At 37.8% G+C, this 21,232-nt stretch overlaps 1 protein-coding gene across 3 annotated transcripts in view; it reads left to right on the top strand.

Annotated features, from left to right (window-relative positions):
- LOC127425293 (syndetin) overlaps positions 1–20,977 on the top strand; it is a 217,980-nt gene extending 197,003 nt beyond the window's left edge. For all 3 annotated transcript variants that reach the window (XM_051671084.1, XM_051671085.1, XM_051671087.1), the window contains 3 exons: positions 8,278–8,399; positions 15,188–15,377; positions 19,672–20,977. In XM_051671084.1, the coding sequence (XP_051527044.1) occupies positions 8,278–8,399; positions 15,188–15,377; positions 19,672–19,791 (432 nt within the window). In that variant the 3' untranslated portion in view covers positions 19,792–20,977. The remainder of the gene's footprint in view (positions 1–8,277; positions 8,400–15,187; positions 15,378–19,671) is intronic.
- The last annotated feature ends 255 nt before the right edge of the window (positions 20,978–21,232 follow it).

Genomic DNA, 21,232 nt, shown 5'->3' on the forward strand with positions numbered 1-21,232 from the left:
ACCAAATGCTGGCACATGGGATGGCAATGCTTTTTCCTAGGGTGGCACTTGCCACCCCATGCCACCCTGGTAGATCCCCGCCTGCAGTAACTGGGATTTGTGTGTGTGTGTGTGTGTGTGTGTATATATATATATATATATATATATATCGGATCACTAAAACCATTTGGAGGTGTTCAGGGATGGATTTTGATGCAATCCAGCTAAAGAATATCCAGGTACTATTCGGATATGAAACGCATGTTAAAGCAAGGTGTAAAGGGGGCCTAATTTGTCAAAATGTGTCAGAATGCAGTAAATATCTGGGGAGTTTTTTATCACTTTCAGGTGGCATTTTGCCCCGAATCCTGGTTTATTTCTGACCCTGCTGTGCAAACAAGGCAGATAATTAGCCAACTTAATTTTATTTATCAATATTTGATTTCTGATTGAAATCTGAATTTGCAATGTTTAAAAATTATTTCTCATCCATTGAAATAAAGTCTGTTTGTGCAGTCAGTGGACCTCATTATTTTGAACCGGTGCCCACTCACAGCTGCATGTTTAAAGTGAGATAATTCAGGTTAAGTGCTGCTCCTCTGGGTGCTGCTGTGGAGAAGCTATTGGGATCTTAACTCTTGTATGGAAGCCCTGGACAGCTGCCACTGTCCCCCATTTCACATGCAGCACATTAAGGATGCATGGGAACGCTACCTCTATATTATAATTTACTGTCCCAATCGTGACTTCCACTGAAACAAACATAACAAATTTATGCCCAACAGGCAAGCTTGATTGATATTTGTACCCTGAGGTCGCTAGTTAACTTTCTTCTTGGAAGAAAGTTAATTATACTTCCTGCATAAGTCCCTCCCTTTTTTCTTCATGACTCTTTGTCCACATATTTTTATTCTTCCTCCCATTTTCCCCCTTGCCTAATGACTGTGCCCCGTGAATTCATCTAGACTGAAAGAGCATGGGTATCAATTATTTGTCAGAATCTGAATTATTTAAATGGTCAGGCTCAGGGAGCTAAATGCAGATTTGAGGGGACACGTTTAAGAGTTTAAAAGTTATCCCATTTCTCAGTTAAGTATCACTGAACTGAGGGTTTCTCATTCCTTTTCAAGTCAGTTTTTCTTCTTAACCTTCGCTCATTATCCTACAATTTATGCATTTTGTATGGGGAGGAGGGAATGATTTGAATAGCTGATGCATACATTGAGACAAAGAGGCTCACAGAGCAGATGGGGTTTCACAATTGAATTATCTCTTTGGCTTATTTGCAGAGGAAGCTCGCTGAAACCCCAAATGTTCATAATCATGTAGGGGCTGGGTGGATATATATATAAGTCCTGGAGGAAGCTGCAAAGTTTTAGTGGGGAATGTAAGGGAACTTGGCTGCTAATAAAGAAATTAAGCTCACCTTTGTGTGCCCGTGAATCAGATTGAAGCTGCTCTACCCGTTTCTCCCAGTGCCATCATTTAAACCTGTGCCAAGTCTGTTTGCTGAGGCCAATTTGTCAGGGTTTGCCAAGCTGACTGAATTAATCATGTAACAGTAGAAATACTGCAATGACTCACAACGACTCTTGTTTTATTTATAGTCAGCGAGAAAATTAAGTCCAGGTGTCTGGACTGTTAAAGGACATTCTTCAATTAAAGGGACACTTCTGACTACTTGAAATGTTGAGAAATAAAACTTTGTTTCATTAATTTAAAAAAACATTTACACGACCTAAAATAGGAAAAGGGTTCTAATGGTTCTTATCAACCTCCATGTGGATTTTGATGTAATTTTAGGCTATTTTTGGTATAATTTTTAACGATTTTATCATTGTTGATAGTGTTTGTAATGGTAATGACTTGTGAAGGTAATGACATCTTTTCAGAGGATATACACTCACCGACCACTTTATTAGGTACACCTGTACACCTACTTATTAATGCGATTATCTAATCAGCCAATCGTGTGGCAGTAGTGCAGTGCATTAAATCATGCAGATGCGAGTCAGGACCTTCAGTTAATGTTCACATCAACCATCAGAATGGGGGGAAAATGTGATATCAGTGATTTTGACCGTAGCATGATTTTAGGTGCCAGACGGGCTGGTTTGAATATTTCTGCTGATCTCCTGGGATTTTCACGCACAACATGATTTTCATGCACAACAGTCTCTAGAGTTTACTCAGAATGGTGCCAAAAACAAAAAACATCCAGTGAGAGGCAGTTCTGCGGACAGAAACACCTTGTTGATGAGAGAGGTCAACGGAGAATGGCCAGACTGGTTCGAGCTGACAGAAAGGCTACGGTAACTCAGAAAACCACTCTGTACAATTGTGGTGAACAGAATAGCATCTCAGAATGCACAACATGTCAAACCTTGAGGCAGATGGGCTTCAACAGCAGATGATGACGTCGGGTTCCACTTCTGTCAGCCAAGAACAAAAAAAGCTTTTTTTTTTTTTTTTTTTTGGCTTACCATCTGTGTACCTCAGCGGAAATCGAGATTCATTAGACCAGGCTATTTCTTTCCAGTGCTTACCTGTCCAGTTTTGATGAGCCTGTGCCCACTGCAGCCTCAGCTTTCTGTTCTTGGCTGACAGAAGTGGAAACCAGCATGGTCTTCTACTGTTGTAGCCCATCCACCTCAAGGTTCGACATGTTGTGCATTCTGAGATGCTATTCTGCTCACTACAATTGTACAGAGGGGTTATCTGAGTTACCTTAGCCTTTCTGTCAGCTCGAACCAGTCTGGCCATTCTTTGTTGACCTCTCTTTTCAACAAGGCATTTCCATCCGCAGAACAGCTGCACACTGGATGTTTTTGGTTTCTGACACAATTCAGAGTAAACTTTAGTGACTGTTTTGCATGAAAATCCTGTTGTGCGTGAAAATCCCAGGAGATGGCTGAATCCCTATTATTTTCCTTGATGTTCACTTATAATGTTTGTAAAGGGTTTTGCACAAAAAAGTCATAATATAGTGTTAAATGACCTTTTTCCACCCTGTCTCTGGCCCTGTCTAAAATGCTCGGTTTTCTGTGCTGTCCCCTTTAAGACTTCAATATAAACAGCCGTTGTGTTATGATTAACTGATATCTTTGCAGGACAAAAGCCCCCCGCCACGTGTGGAAATGTTTTTTTCCAAGATTGAAAGAATGACAATGTGACAAAGTGATTTTCAAAATCCCCTGAAAGCACTCCGTTCAGGCAATCAATAATAGCTATATGTCCTAATTTATATGAAGTACGCAATCAATTTACTACAGTTGTTCCTGCTAATGCAGGGGTGTAAAAATAACTTATAAATTATACTTAAGTGAAAGTATGGATAATGAGTGAAAATTTTACTCAATTAAAAGTCCAAGTATCTAGCCAAAAACATAGATGAGTGAAAGTAAAGAATTATTCACATTAAATTGTACTTAAGTATTAAAAAAGTAAAAAGTAACTGTTTCCCTAGCTAGAATGAAATCAGGAGAGGAGAGAGGATGTTATTAAATTTGATTGGTTTAAGTCGCTTTTTTACTGTCTCCGACGACATATTTCTCCCCTAGTGCTGTTCGCAACCTGGTCATAGAATCATGTTACAATAACTACATTTTTGATAAATTATTTTTATGTGGCCTGTTGTACGTAACACCCCAATTTTCTGGTGAAATGATTACCAGAGGCGCTAAAACAACAATGACTTTTATCCCCTTTCACTCAAATCATGAGTAAAACGGCAGATTATCAGTTCATAAACACTTTTCACTCTGTTCCTCACACAATTTTATCTTATGAAATAAACACTTTTACTATAGCGCATGACTCATCTGAACAATTGCATTACATAACCTACTACTTTTAAAAGCTTGTTTAAGTGTGATCAAATTGTGTGGTAGCTCAACTGATAGAGTTTTGCACTTGTGATGTAAAGGACCGGGGTACGAGTCCTTAAGAGCACACGAGTCGACACGTGAGCCAAAAGTGTCATAGAAGCACCACAAAATGACGTGTTTGCATCAGAAATTTAGTTTTTCATGTCACATTTGCTTTTTCTGACACTATCGGTTAGGTTTAGGGTAGGGAGGTTGGTTTTGTTGATTTAAATCTCGATAGAACATTAACCGTAACCTCATCTGTTTGGGAGAACATTTCACTTACTTTCAGCACCACACAGTGGACATTTCACTTCGGAACTGCCCTGAGACGTGTTATGAACCACATCATTTTATTTTGCAAAAACTTTGCCACAGTCACGCAATGTTCGTTGCATGGGAGAAGGCACTCACGAATTGCGATGTCAGAGCACCCAACTCCTTGAGACATAGAAAAAGATAAAAAAAATAAATTAATATGAAGCTTTGAAGAAAGTTAGTAATGTTGTTGGTTTTGTGATTTGTTTTCTGAGGTTTGCTGCCAAACCTTGCTGTTAAGCAGATGGATGAATTTAATAAAAGTAATAATTAATATTTACTCGGATTCAATTATTGTTATTACCATTATTATCATCATTATCATTGATGGTTTTAAAGTTATTATTATAATTAATAGTCGCCTAACAACAACAACAATAATAATAATTCAGCAAATAGGGAGTAGAAATTCATATATATGATTTAAATATGAAGGCAAGTGTAGAAATAAATGACATGTACACATTTAATTACAAATGCCTTTTGTTTTTAAATATATATTTGCAATGTGAATGATCATAACTGTCGAATCTGTAGAAGTAGTAGCCGTTTAGAATACATTTTTGGACAAAAACCGTCAGTGTTTCTCACTTTGTGCTCATAGTTTTGAATGAATACATCACATTCATTTGGTCGGTCACATACGGTCTAATCGCACAAATATTTTAATGTACCCGAAGCTCAAATCGGATCCGAAATTCTGCCTCTGCAGATGGTCAGAACTCCACGCAGACACTCTGTTGTTTGTCAATCTGTTGTTTGTCAGATGCTTCAGTCCAGTAAGATGAAAAAAAATGATCTGCAAAAATGTAATGAGTACTTTTCAAGTTTAAATAAAACATTTCTTTGTAAATGTAATTAAGTACAAGTATTCTGTTTAAATTGCACTCGAGTAAAGTACAAATCCCCCAAAATAATACTTAAGTTTTATACTTAAGTATTTTTACTCAATTACTTTACACCCCTGTGCTAAAGTAACAATCCTGAATACTTATATTATTAGGCATACAAGGTTTGGTGATATAATTGTGCAATATAAAGCTGAGAACTGTGAAAAAAGTCTAGACTAACTTTAATAGACAGTCGACCCAGGTGTTCGCCTCTTGTGGGGGCATTTAAATATGCATCCCGTGTAATGGGAAATATGGAATTTTCAAAATTTTTATCTATGATCTTTAAAACCATACAAGGGCACAAAAAAGTTCCCCGAACCCTTAATCACCCATATGTATTACTAAAACAATCAGTGGCCTACATTATAGAGCAGAAATACACTGTTATTTGTCTCTAACTGCCATGTATTGTGTGAGCAGGTTGTTATTTGTATATATACAGTAGGTAATGTTGGAAAAGAGGCATAGAGGTAATTCTCACCTCACTATTAGGAATTCATTTCAGAGATCAGTCCAAAGCTTGCTCAAACTCTGGAATTTAAATGACATTTTTTGTTTTGCTTTCTTGTGCAGACTGATTTAAGAGACTGATTCTTCCGCCATTTATAAACCAGTATTGATGACACCTCAACTGACTTTTCAGTGATGTATGATATATGTGGGTTAGGCCTCCATGTGAATAGTACAAAGGCACACAAACTTTGAGACTTCAAAAAATGCACATCCTTTCTCTTTGCTCTAGTTTAAGAGTTTATCTACATTGCTAATAGCAATAATTAGTCACGCATAGCAACACACACACATTAGCGACAGCATAACAATGCCCTAGCAACTTCCCAGAACACCCTAGCAACCACGTAGAACATTCTAGCAACTGCGTAGCAATGCCTTAACAAACACTCTTCTAACAATTCTAATGCTGTCTCACATAGGGACTATAAATTATAATCGGATCCTGAAACACAATGCAAATCTTGTGACCAGCTCTTTTGTTCTTTTTAAAACGATATATCTTTGTTGTAAAATAAACTGGATATTTTAAAATTAAGACAGAAGATTAAAGGTAGAAAAATAGCCCTGACAAAGTGCACAGCAGTTTTAGTGCTTTTGGCTTGGTATCAACATTCAAGGTGCAAGCGCACAGTACATGTAGTCCTTGGCTCTCAAATGAGCCATATGTCAGTGCGTTAAGAAAGTTATGGGCGTGTTTTCCTGTCACAAGTGAAAGAGAAATGGGCTTAAGCACAGCTGAATCAACACCTCAGAGAGCAGCTGGCTTATACAGTACAGGGTTTTGTACGTGGCATGGCTTTATCTGGACATCTGCACTGCAGGGACTTGCAGACAGTACCTTGGGATTGTTGCAGATCCTGTTGGTTTACTGGTGCCAATATGGCACCAGTGAACATTTATAGCCATTGTTGTCTACACTCTTTTAATTCCAATTTAATTTACACCTTTGTTGGGATTTCTGGATTTCTGCAACATGCTAAAATAAGACTATTTCTAGTCCGTTTTTTACCGCTCATCCAGATGTTTCCAAAACCACTATGTACAACTTGAGGTTATGTATTGAAATATGGTTAACAGCAAGCACAACAAACTAGGGAGGGCACTATACAGATTTGAACAAAATGGAGGAAGTTCACTTATGCCCAAAGTATACTTAGATTTTGACACGAACGCTCAGCATCTGCGTACAGTTGAAAGCGAGCCTGTTAAAGTATACTCCATTTGACGGTGCGCTTATACAGGCGTTTGGCATATGCGTGCTACGACTGTTATGAGACGCCGGACAATTTATCTTCATGAGTTTAGACCCATAAAGATGTCTTTATATTCCTTCAGACTCAAGTTATACAAATGCAGGTATCTCCTGACCTTCTCACACACGTGCTCTAGACGTGCATATTAACCGTTGTTGTTTTTAGCTTTGTCTCCTGTTATTTACAGTGATTATGTCTTCTAGCGTTTTTTTGTGACAGCAGCGGCTCAAATGTGAGTATTGCCACCTTGTGGATCCACTAATTCATGCAAATAATTCCAGGTGCATGCGCAGTCTCTTTAAAATGCCAAAAGTGTGCTTGACTACACCACACGTCTGCATATATGGCTGGTTATAATGCTCTTCTCCATCATTTAATCATCATTTGACGAATCACTGCTCTCACGATCACTACAAAATATATGCAAACATCTCTTTTTAATAACAATTGGCTTTCAGCAAACGGTAACTGCGCACGGTTAATTGTGTCAGTCAAATAGCGCTGAGTTTTGTGAATAAACCACATTCTATAATAAGCCTAATCAACTAAGAGAGGTGTGTTTGCGTTGAAAAGAATGACAGTGACTTAATTTGAATATGGCACAACGCTATATTAGCGCATTTAGCACCTGTTTAAAGGAATAGCTCGCTCAAAAATGAGAATTCTCTCATCATTTACTCACACTCATGCCATTCTAGATGTGTATGGCTTACTTTCTTCTGATGTACACAATCAAAGAATATTTTAGAATATATCAGCTCTGTAGGTCCAAAGTGAATGGTGACCAGAACTTTGAAGGTCCAAAAAGCATTTAAACATAGCATAAATGTAATCCATAAGACTCCAGTAGTATCTGTATCATCAGAAGCGATATGATAGGTGTGGGTGAAAAACTGATCAATATTTAAGTTTTTTTTTTTTTTTTTACTATAAATTCTCCTCCACATACACTCAGAATGTGAAAGTGGAGATTTATAGTAAAAAAAAAAAAAAAAAGGACTTAAATATTGATCTGTTTATCACCCACACTTATATATGTTCCGAAGGCATGGATTTAAACTGCAGTCATATGGACTACTATTTTGCTGCCTTTATGTGCTTTTTTGGCCTTCAAAGTTCCGGCCACCATTCACTTGCATTGTATGGACCTACAGAGCTGAGATATTATTCTAAAAATCTTTGTGTACAGCAGAAGAAAAAAATTCATACGCATCTGGGATGGCATTAGGATGAGTAAATGATGAGAGAATTTTCATTTTTGGGTGAACTATCCCTTTAAACTGTATTGTTGTGGTTAGTGAATAAGATGCTAGTTTTGCGCTGGAAAAACACAGTAATTTAACTATTTAGTGAATTCTCCCCAAAATGTTTATTGGCTCTTTAGAAATTGTGCCAATTTTAACAGATCATCATGATGTGGACTGCCTAACACATTTATTCAATTGTTTTCTATAGGAGTTTGAGAAGTTTAACCAGAGATTGGGAGATGTGTCGAAAATAGTTCGGATTCCGCTGCCTGTGTCCAATGTCTTATGGGAGCACTGCATCCGTCTGGCCAACAGGACATTAGTCGAGGGGTAAGTGGGCAATTCAACTGAACACCAAATGGGTGTGGATGTATATAGGACCACCTGCTCTCAGATACATTTCCAACCACAGAAAACTTTAGTTGGAATATCAGCCATTACAAACCACACAGACCTTTTCTAAACAATGAAAATAGCTTACAGGAGCAGTTGGATCTCATATGGATTAATTCCCAGGTCCACAGGGTTCTGCAGCAATGACCAGACTTAAGGGACTCATATTACTTTGTCAATACTGCTGCAAATGGTGGTTTTAGTGGAATTTCTACAAAGAAAGTTACATTTGCAAATCTTTCTTGTAAATTAAATTCATTCATCCATTTTTCCAAGAACATTCATATCTCCACTACAATTTTACATTTTCAAAAGTATTCACCCCCAGGTTCTTCTACATTTGCTTATATTTGGCTTCATCCATATTACGGAAAAGTTTTCAAGTTGCTCCTGTTGAAAAGCAACTCTTAAGCATGGCAGTGCCACCACCATGCTTGACTGTAAGGATGGTGTTACATAGGTATTAGGCTTTGGTTTGTGCCAAACATAGCACTTTGCTTTAAGGCCAAAGAGCTTGAGTTTAGTCTCATCAGACCACACATTTTTTTACCAAAAGGTATCATGTTTGGTCACATGGCTTCTCCATGACTTAATGTTGGCCTTCTCAAGGTCATTCTCCCAAAGAGTCTGAATCTGTGAAGTGCTGAAGAGTTTTTTGGCGTCTGGGCAGTTTTTCCAATTCCAGCCAAAGAGCTCTGTAATTCTGTGTAGTAGCTGGCTTCTTGGTCACTTCTGTTACAAATGCCCATTTTGACCGGCTGCTCAATTTTGTAGGATGGGCTGACCTTAGTCGTTGTTCTTTTTCTATTTTGTTTCAATGGACTTGAAAGGTTAAAAGCTTTGCTACTTTTTTATGACCTTCTCCTTTCTTCTTAATGCTCTTGAGGCAGATCTTTGGTCTTCATGAATGCATGATTGATTTTTGTGGTTCTAGCAAGCAACTGAACACAAGTGTATTCGACATGAACATGAAACTGCTAACTTGATCACTCTAAATGATAATATATTTTTCTCACCCAAAATAATTGCAGTTTGTTTCAGAAAGAGGATAAGTTATTTTTTTACATGGAAGTCTAATATCTAATTCAGAGGTCTTAAAAAGAGGGTTCACTATTTATTGCTGATCTCAGAATTTTAATTTTAAAATACAGTTATATGTTTAATTGTCTCTTCCACATTAAAATATATCATTACTTAAAAAGTAAGGTTCTGCTTTATATCAGGTGTCTTTAACTACTATGAACTTAAGCATTTGATGCAATGGACTTACTATGTGCATACGTGTTGTTTCATTGTACTTGCATTTTATCCTGCATTTAATGACAACTGTAGTTAAACTGTTTACCTTACCTCTAACCCTAAACCTAACCCTATCCCAACTCTTATCCTAAACCCTAACCCCTAACCCTACCCCTAAACCTAACACATACCTCAACATCAGTAGCAGCAAATGTGACTCGAGAGAATTTTGCAGAACAACACATAGTTACTAGGTAAATACATTGTATTGTATGTATTTTAATGTTAGTACATAGTCGATAAAGACACCTAATATAAAGTGGGACCAAAGGTAATGTATAAGCATATCACTTTGTACATCAATAATGATTATTTTAATGGCTTTGCAATGTATGCATCATAATAAAGTATTTAAAGACATTAGCATGTACTGTAAGTACACGATATTTGTAGGTCAGGACAACACTTAATGTAGCCTGTTCTGTCTCTCTATCCACCAAAGGGTCCTTGGCACTGAAAAAGCTTGCATACCCCTTATCTTAATACTGTAACATAGAATTTCTTCTGCAGAAATGGAAGAAAATGCTTTAAACTTTCTGAGGACACCTGTAAGTGACATCAAAAGCATTTGTTCTGTCCTGAAAACCTGACTTGTTGAAAGCAGATTTTTGTTTTCTCTAAAAATACATTTACTTTTAAAGCAGACACAAAAAGGCAAATGTATTGCTCGCGTCCTTTTAAAGCACAGCCATGCGTACATGAACAGCAAACTGAAATGAAGGTTTTAGTTTTTCCTGTTCTTCAGTCATCTGCTTAATTCACAGAGTTCTTTTATTACTTGTTTATAGCAGAATGGGCAGAGAGATTTTTGGTGTTTTCAATTATGGCTTGGCTGGCTGACGTTGATTATTTTGAGGGATATAAACCCTTATCACTTGGAATATGGGGGGGGGGGGGGGGGGCATGGAGATCTGCTGGGAGCATTTTTCACATCAGTCTTAAAGCCTTTTGACTTCACAGGTTTTTCATTGTATAGCTAAAAGCATCACTGTATAAATCAGGAAGTCAGAAATACAATTTTACTAGCTATTTAAACCAATTCATTATTCATTTATGTACAGTATCTCATGAAAGCATGAAAAAGGAATTGCACTATCCAGAGATGGTGAGCAGGCTTTTGTTCAAACATCTGAAAAGACTTGTGGCGACACAAGATTGACTGAGGGGGACAACAGCACAGATGGAATTATATTGTCATCCCAGATGTTCCTCTAATATCTGAGAAACTCAAGAGAATGTTCAACAAGCACAATGTTCCTGTCTTTTTCAATCCTAACAATACATGAACACACTTAAGACAGAAGGTCATACACCCTGAGGGTTTCAAGCAGTTTACCCAAGTAGGACATGTTACTGGATTAACATCCTTGTTGGTCCTGGAATAATATTTCAATGAACCAATCCGATTTTAGAACTGGGGTTAGGGATTGGATTAGGTGTAGGGCTGAGGTAAGAGCAGAGGTTCTCAGAGGTTTTTAATCAGACATGAGATGGTTAATGTAAAAATTGTAATGGCAGATTTTGACATGCTACTGTATTTCACGACACACAGCACAACACTCATTATACAGGAGTGCCGATGAATGGGTTCCCAAATTATTTACAGTTCTTATTACAGAATCAATAAAAGTGATTAAATAGTCAAATTTGTTTTTCTTAAGAATCTAATTTTCCAGATATGTAATTAAAAAAAGTTGAGAAACTCTGATCGGTTGAGAATGTTTCCATCTGATTTTAAGGGGAAAGGTATAGTTAGGCTGAGGGAAAGTTATTCTAAGACCAACAAAGGATGTTGTTTGAGGAACATGTCTGACTAGACCAAATCACATTAGCCACTTTTCCACTATTGGAGCCAATGCATGCCAGGGCTATAAACTGGTCAGCTGGGGCCAGTAGCCTTGAGACCAAAATCAATCTGCATTTCCACCATCAGGCCAATAGCCCCCCCAGCGATGCCCTAAAACACGCCCTTAATACGCCGCCCTGGTGCCAACATCACACACCTCGCCCGTTTTACAAGCAAAAGGGAAGCTCAAACTGAGGTATCAGACTCTGGATACTAGCAAGCATTTGAAATGAACACTGATTTTACAGCAGGAGTGGTGGTGGTGTAGTGGGCTAAAGCACATAACTGGTCATCAGAAGGTTGCTGATTCGATCCCCAGAGCCACCACCATTGTGTCCATGAGCAAGGCACTTAACTCCAGGTTGCTCTGGGGGTATTGTCCCTTTAATAAGTACACTGTAAGTCGCTTTGGATAAAAGTGTCTGCCAAATGCATAAATGTAAATGGATTTGTACTGTGTCTGCATTTTATTTTATTTGGTAGTTAGATATGAAAGATTGGGAATGAGTATCTTGGTGCTGAAACCTCTGACCTGAGCAAAACTCAGCCTTTGATATTGACACCACCTCAATCCCCAGTTGGCCTTCTTAGTCCCAAGGGTAATCGGCATGCCAGGGCGCTTGGCGGTTGGTCCCGAGGAAGCCCCTAGGAGGCAAGATGAAGCCCCGGGAAGTGATAGTAGGAACACAACTAGCCCTGGTACCCACTAGCATACCCTCATTTGGCTGATAGTGGAAACGCAGCTATTATGCCGACCTGAAGACTCATCACCGAAACAAAAGCAGTACACTCAGAACTAGGAAGGCCAAGACAAAATAAACTTTCTATAGAGGCATGGCCCAGTATAAATTGGTAAACACCTCCTGGAAGGATTCAGCTATATACCTGCATCGCAAAGTCAAGGGCCACTTGTTTTAGGGTAACAATGTGCACAACTTGGATTGAGAGGGTAGGCTGTTAAAGAGATTGGCTACGTCTAGCTAGAGCTGTCAGCCTGGAACATGAGCTAGCTATTCTACTTGTCTAATATTTACACTATTTGTCGACTGGCATGGAGTGAGCAGAGATAAGCGGGCGTTTTCAATTCATTCAACACAGGATTGATTGAGAGCAGAACAAGCAGTAAGAGTGTCTGAAAGTTTGGAAATTATCGGCTTTATTCAAACAACTGGGGAAATACATCCAGTGGTAGCCAATTGCCATCAGCTGAAGAAAGTGACATTGGTCATAAGTGCTTCAAAATCTGCAGATAGTGCTGCAGTTTCTGGTGAATTAAGTGCTTCAATCATATTATGTTATTTAAATTTGATTCCAAATGCAGTTTGCATTCTTTAATTCTAGCTAGGCTGTAGCAGGGTTTGTTAAAGTGTATTAAATTGCAGAGTTTTTGCTAAGAAATTTTAGTGCCAGCCAACATGTCCGGGAGTGATAAAGTTTGCCAGGCAAGTTGGAAAAAAATCCAGTCATCTCATTTTGGTGTTTATTTTGCGCTGTAAACGCGATGGACTATGCATAATAATGCGATATAGGCTCATAATGACACAATCAAGTAAAATGAACGATAAACGTTTGTTTCTTTATAGCTGCTTTTCCATAAAAAAATAAAATAAAAAACGACCATCATGAAATTAGCGTCTTATTTAAAAAAATAAAAATAAAAAAAAATTCAACAATAGGGGCAAACTGCAATTTGCCACATATCTTTTAGTTCATAAATAAATATTAAAACAACAAATCATAAGGTTATGTCATATAATTTCTCACCTTGGCTAATTTCCTTGGCTCTTTATTTTTATGACTATTTTCCTCAGATTTTTCATAGCACAAAAGCATTTTGCTGCCAATGTGAAGTCAAATGTGTCCAGTGTTTCTCTACAAATTGAGATTCACATAAGCCTGGTGTCCTCCTGTCTAAAAGATGGCAATGCAAGGCTGTTTTAATGTGATTCTGCAATGAGAAACTTCTAACGGGCATGTGAAACAGGAACACAGGCTGTTCTTGCCAATGTGTGGGATGCAACACGCTGTATGATGACTTAATTAGCCACGTTTCCACTGTCAGGCCATTTGAGGGCGTGCTAGTGCGTGCCAGGGCCAGTTGCATTCCCACTGTCACATCTGGGGCTTCAACTTTCTTGGGGCCAATGGCCTTTGGTCCACCGTTTACCCTTGGGCCAAACAATGCCAACTGGGTTGACAGCTCTGGCTCGTACTCGCCCGATAGTGAAAAGTGTCGATTTAAAGCAATCAGGACATACTAAAGACACTGCTGTATGGATTTATCCCACAATGTTACAATGTCATTCTATCTGCTTTCTCTGCTTGGCCTGTTTTGCTCCAAAATGCACAAAAATGTACAACATCAGGGAAGTAAAGTGACCCTTAGCGATCAGGATGATTCTCATCATTAGACAGCTTCCACGGCATTTTGAGTTGCAAGAGGTTGTTAAATGATGAGAAAATTTCCACCATCCTAGGTGATGAAGCCGACAGATAGATAAACGACAGAGAGAATTCTGAAACATCAAATTCTTTTTCAATTAAATTAACTCTACCTGACTGTCTTTGTCTCTAGCTGTAGACCTACTGTCATCAGAACATGTGTTCAGACAGCATTGCAGTGGTAGCCATTCTGCCTAAGTGGCTTTACAAACAGGAGAACTTTGTTTGTGTTTTCATACAGCTTGAATGTCAATTTTATGTGCTCTTTCAGTGAGTAGAGTCCACCAGAGCAGTGCTGAGTTACGTTCCAAATCACCACCGCCCATCAAGCAGAATGTGACAGGGAAGAAGGCATAAAGCAGGGAAAGAGAAAAGGACATGAGCAAACTCGACACACTGGATATCTTTCCCCTCACAGAAAGCAATTATACCTCTTTCAGCCCAAAAGTAAACAGGGGTGTCAACAGTGTTGAACTCTGCATGGCTACGTGTTTGGCTTGGATGCAGCTGCACCGTAAATCGGCAGTTGTGATGGATGCTCAGGCCCCATGTCTGTAACCGAACCCCACAAGCTGTACAAATGAAACGGTGGCAAACTGTACAAATGAAAAGTGACCTAAAATGGCTCTCAGCATTTGGTGTCTCTTACCAGTCAAAGATGGGTTGTCTTTTGGCTTTAAGCCTCATAACCCACAGTCTGTCTCTGTCAATATTATTTGAGCTGAAATCCAAATATACATTTGGAGCATACAGTATATGCTTATCAAGTGTTTTCATAAACTCATATTTTCCCCTATATTTTGGAATTTTAACATTCTAACATTCTGTCCATCCATCCGTCCATCTATTGATTTATTCCTCTTTACATTTGTGTAATGGAACCATGGTGATTAGGGAGCTGGGCTAATAACATGAAGGTTGCATATTCGATAAGTGGTAGGGCACAAGGACTCATGAACTGAAGAGTTACAACCGCCACTGTGCCCTTGAGCAACACACTTAGCCTCAAGTTGCTCTAGAGGACTGCTCCCACAATGAATGTACCATAAGCTTTCAACAGATAATGAATGCCCTGTGTCTGTCTGAACCACCATCACCTCACCTCACCTCTCCTCTCCTCTCCTCTGCTGTCTGCCAGCTATGCTAATGTGAAGAAATGCAGTAATGAAGGACGTGCGCTGATGCAGCTGGACTTCCAGCAGTTCCTGATGAAGCTAGAGAAGCTCACAGACCTCAGACCAATTCCAGATAAGGAGTTTGTGGAGACCTATATCAAGGCATACTACCTAACTGAGAATGACATGGAGCAGTTTATCAAGAACCACAGGGTAAGACCTGGCAACAGGCCAAAATGTTGGCAGATTGTTCAAAGATAATAAACGGTGATGATTCTAGAGGTCAACCGATAATGGATTTTGTAAATACTGATAACTAAGATAGGAAAAAGCTTCTTAAAATTGGTTTATTGAATGAAAATTTTGACGTGTACATACTTGAAGTGTAACTTCAACTAGGCCTGCAATTGCTATATGAATAACCAGTCAGTAATTATACAGATTTAAGTCTTACAAATCTAATTTTATGAAATGAAATAATTACTTATTTAGTGGTGTTTAGAGAGTTAAGTACACATAACGCGGTAATAGTTCTCCGTTAATTTAAATTTGGACATGAATGAAAGTTATGATGAGTTGCTGCTCAGTAAGTTAATCAGATGTTCATTCAGTAATTGCTCTGACTGATTGAGTAAATGATACAAAACAATAACATGGGAGTTTGTTTTTTGACAATTCATCAAAAGAATCAGCTCATAGGAGTCATTCGTTTGTAAATCTTACTACACTGTTAAAAATACGTATACACTTTGTTTTATTTCATGGTACCTGGCTCTTTTAGAGGAATAGTTCACCCAAAAATGATGATTCTCTCATCATTTACTCACCCTTATGCCGTCTCAATCTCATATGACTTTCTTTCTCTGTAATCTAGCTTCAAATCATGATTGCTTCTAGGAGACTAAAGATGGTAAGATTTATAGTAAAAAAGAAGTTACATTTCAGTCTGTTCTCACCCAAAACCGAACATATCGCTTCAAAAGACATGGATTAATCCACATGACTCATATGGATTACATTTATGCTTTGACAGTGGAAGTGTTGGACCCCATTGACTTGTATTGTATGGATATATTCACATCATATCTCCAAAATATCTTCGTTTGTGTTCCACAGAAGAAAAAAAAAAGTTATATGAGTTTGAGACGGCATAAGGGCGAGTAAGTGATGAGAGAATTATCATTTTTGGGTGAACTATTCCTTTAACTCAATACGTTAAATTCAGACTGCAATCTTACAACTTGGGTTAAATATGATGTCTTTTGATGTGCTGCTAATGTTAGCATGCTCCCAATCTTGTCTGCAAACATACTGCAATTCTGTAGTGTGGTAACCAATAAAAAACAAATTAATTAATAAACCACTTACTAGGGGTTTGCAGTGGAGCCATTATCTGTATCTGTCTCTGTATTTGGACAGAACCGGGTGTGGGTGGGGCTTAAACCGGAAGTGCGTCAAAACTAAATTAAATGCCCATTACTCTTACAACCAATGTATACCACATTATTCTGAAGGCAAGAGGTGTTAAGCAAAATGTGTCATGTCAAGCACACATTTTGCATTGAATAATAAATACAAATTCAAACATTAAAAGCCTACAAATATCAATATAGCCTACAAACAGGTGAAATTGACGAATGACATTGTCCCGTAAGTCTATCAGAAATGTTTACGATAGGACACCTTTATTTAGTTAAATAATAATAATACAACCCCAATTCCAAAAAAGTTGAGACAGTATGAAAAATGCTAATAAAGACAAAAAGAAGTGATTTGTAAATTATATTCACCCTTTGCTATATTGAAAGCACTACAACTACACATTTTATGATGTTTTACCTTGTAAATTTCTTCGTCTTTTTTTTTTTTATGTACAGTAATTTCAAATCAGATGATTGTAACACGCTCCAAAAAAGTCGAGACAGGGGCAATTTACATAATAACACAATAACAATTTGATGAGTAAAAATAACAAGGTAATGTGAAACAGGAGATGTTAAACAGGTGAGGCAATTGTGTCATAATACTGTATACTGTATAAGGAGCCTCCAAAAACAGCCTAGTCCTTCAAGAGCAAGGATTTTCAGGACTTGTCAATTTGCCAACAGATGCTTCAGCAAATAATCCAGCACTTTGAGAACAATGTTCCCCAAAGACAAATTGGAAGGATTTTTGGCATTTCACCCTCTACAGTGCATAATATAGTTTAAAGATTCAAGGAATCTGGTCAATTATTGGTGCGTAAAAGGCAAGAAAAAACCATTTCTGAATGTCTTTGTCTTAAAAAACATCATTCACCTGTAATAGTTATCATGAACATGTGCTTGGGATTACTTTAGTAAACCTTTGTTAGTCAACACCTCTTGCTGCTGCATCCACGGATGCAAGTTAAGACTTTACTATGCAAAGCAGAAGCCCTACATCAACACCTTCCAGAAGCGCTGCCGACTTCTCTGGGCTCGGTCTCCTCTTAGATGGAAAGTAGAACAGTGGAACCATGTTTTGTGGTCCGAAGAGTCCACATTTCAAAAAGTTTTTGAAAAACACAGCTGTCGTGTTCTCCGGGCCAAAGAGGAAAAGGGCCATCTAACCTGTTATCAGCAGCAGGTTCAAAAGCCAGTGTCTGTATGGGCCAGGGGTGTGTCAGTGCCCGTGGCATGGGTAACTCGCACATCTGTGAGGGCACAATTAATGCAGACAGATATGTACAAATTTTGGAGCACCATATACTGCCATCCAGCACCATCTTTTCCAGGGACATCCCTGCATTTTCCAGCAGGACAACTTCAAACCACATACTGGCTGATAAGCAGAGAGTGCGGGTGCTAGACTGGCCTGACTGCAGTCCTGACCATCTCAGATTGAGCATATGTGGTGCATTATAAAGCACACAATACGGCAACGAAGGCCCCGTACAATTGTGCAGCTGAAGAGCTACATAATGGATGAATGGGGGAAAATTCCACTTTTTAAACTTAACAAACTTGTGTGTTCAGTGCCCAAATGCTTAATAAGTGTTATTAGAAGAAATGGTGATGTTTCACAGTGGTAAACTCTCGGCTGTCCCAACTTTTTGGAGTGTGTTGCAATCATCTGATTTGAAATTACTGTACATTAAAAAAATTCACAAGGTTAAACATAATATAATGTTTAGCTGTAGTGGTTTCAATATAGCAAAGGGTGATTATAATTCACAAATCACTCATTTTATTAGCATTTTTCATACTCTCCCAACTTTTTAAGAATTGGGTTTGTAATAATAATAATAATAATAATTATGTTAAATTTATATAGCGCCTTACCAGAGTTCAAGAACACTTAACATTTTCAAATTTAGCACAGTTTAAAGAAGAAGAAGAAGAAGAAGAAGAAAAAAAGACTGAGCATGTTTCAGTTTCTTCGTTTTACATAAGGAGGAATATTCCTAATAGATGAACACTTTATGGAGCATTTTAACTTTTTTTTTTTTTTCCAGAATAAAGTCTTAACCAGTTAATAAGCTTAATCGCTCATGTGGATATAAATGTGGTCAACTTTAAGAGATGGAAAGACAAGCTCTGACGTTAAATCACTTCAGGTCAGGAATTTAACATCGTGCTCAGCTTTAGGCTATAAATAAATACATGAGAATCACGTGTGAATCATGTGATACATTAACATAGACATTTCAAGTGGAAAGTGTATATGATGTCGTATCTTAATTAACGTTACACTTGACAAGCTCCAGACCCGCACAATTAACAGAAACTACAAACGGAGTTAAGACCGCACCCATCCAGTCTGAAATCACATCGTGCACATTTTCATTCATAAGGTTTACACGTAAGAAATATTTGCTGCACAGATTCATAATTCGATGTTATTTTGGATGTTTATTTAAAATGACTCTTTATCCTTGTGCTTTTTGGATATTCAGTCATATAAATATATTTTGTATATTATTTGGATTAATCCGTTATTCGTTTTAAAGTCATTATTCGTGCCTTTACGAATAAGGTATTTGGCTTCGGGCACATCCCTACCACTTACTATTAAAATTTGTATTAATTGTGCCATGACTACTTGTAATGACAATGTGTAAGCGTACATTAGCTTCTCTGTCAAAGTTGTTACTAATTAGCATTAATCTTAAGTGTCATAACAATTCTCCACAAGGAGGTGATTGTTTTTATTTATCCTCTAGATGCCCTCTATCTGTGTTTATTTTTGCTAATGTCGATAGTTCCAAAAGCAGTTATCGGCATTGATTAATTAGAAAAATCCAGCTGTGTCTTAAAACATAGTTAGCTGCTTACTGTACACTCAAAACGTGGTTGTGATGCTCAGAAATGCTCCCTAGGTAGGTACCTCACTAGGTTTTGTGGCACAGCCAAAGTTTTCATTCTTCATAAATAAAATGTAATGATTTTTGTTGTCGTTACTTAATGAAAATGTCAGACATCAGTGCTTGGTGCAAAGGAAGTCTCCAATAGAGTTATATCAGGAGCTTTGTTTTGTGTTTGGCCAGGAATACTCCATGAAGCAGCTGACTAACCTGGTCAACGTCTGCCTCGGGTCTCACATCAACAAGAAGGCAAGACAGAAACTCCTCGCAGCTATCGATGACATTGACCGGCCAAAAAGATAAATGCTACTCCCGTCTCAACAGAATGGTCATGGAAACCACACCTAAAGTATACTGTTCCTTGTCCTCAGTCTGTATCCAGTGCATAGTGTTGTAGCTTGTGCGTTGTATATCAACCATTTTAAATGTTTGCAGCTTCTGTTTACATTTCATTACGAATGTAATCAGGGCATGCTCTGGATACATATGATGCAGGCAATTAAAAGGCTGTAAATGAAAATGGTAGTGAAAGTGTTATTAATATCACTTCAGTGACAACGACAATGAAAGACTTCCAACAATTATTCAAACATAGCTGTGGCTAAGCAACAGTTTTGTCCGTATTCCCTTTATGTGCAATTTGTAATAATTCAGTTGCATGGGTTCTCTTGAAATGATATCAAGACTTTACTGTTCTGCTATCAAGCACTTTACTGTTTGACACATTGAGGCTTTGTTTAACTTTATTTTATATAAAATGCATGTAAATTTCAGAAATTGTCTTGTTTTGACAGGTTGCTGTTGCTCATTTTACGAGCTGTACATCTCTGGTTTTTCCACCCTGTTACACCAACACCTCATTCTATGTTTTACATTGCAACTTATTGTCGAAATTTGTTATTATTAATATTGATTTTTGTAATTTATGACACTTATAGAAATGTGGTTGATCCCAGAGAGACACTGTAGTATTGTTGTCTTTTTCATGAAAACATTTGTGCAGGAATGTTATTACTATGTTATAAATAATAATATGAAGAGGAAGACTTATCTTAAAAAAAAAAAAAAAGCTTGACTCCACATGTTCTTGTTAGAAATGATAAACTCTGTTGTGCATGTGGGACTTTTTATTTCAGATGCCGTATGTCTGAAATGCAGAGAAATGTATATTGCACACAGAAGTACTGTATGTTGCTTTCTATTTGCTGTGCTGTTGTCCAAAACATTACTAAATGGTTTAATAATATTCGGCTGTACTGAGTTGAAGTCAAGATCGCAAAATAAATACACAAACATTCTTATCGTTTGAATGATATTTTATCATTTTGTATGTGTTACAACCAAAGTCCCCCAGTGCCTCTCTCCTCGCCTCTCATCTTCTGTAATATATAATTATTTTTTTATTTATTTTTTTTTGCTGGATGAAACTGTAAATTAATGCTGAGTCCTCATAGGGATGTGTGCAATGGAATAAAAAAAAAAAACGTAATGGCTGATTTGAATCCCTGAACATATCTCTGTTTCCTACTCTAGCTTTTAAAAGCTAGCGTAGGACTAGACCCTCTCTCCTGGCTTTCTCACAGCACAGTCAGCGGAAGAAAAAAGGGGCTTGCTGCCAATTATAGATCCAACTTGGATATATTTAGACCAGGTTTTTTTTCAGTAACAGCATGATTCACTGGTAATACAAAATAAATTACCAACATTTACATTTAGTCATTTAGCAGACACTTTTATCCAAAGC

This window comes from Myxocyprinus asiaticus, chromosome 34 (assembly GCF_019703515.2).
Source record: "Myxocyprinus asiaticus isolate MX2 ecotype Aquarium Trade chromosome 34, UBuf_Myxa_2, whole genome shotgun sequence".
Taxonomy (NCBI): Eukaryota; Metazoa; Chordata; class Actinopteri; order Cypriniformes; family Catostomidae; genus Myxocyprinus; species Myxocyprinus asiaticus.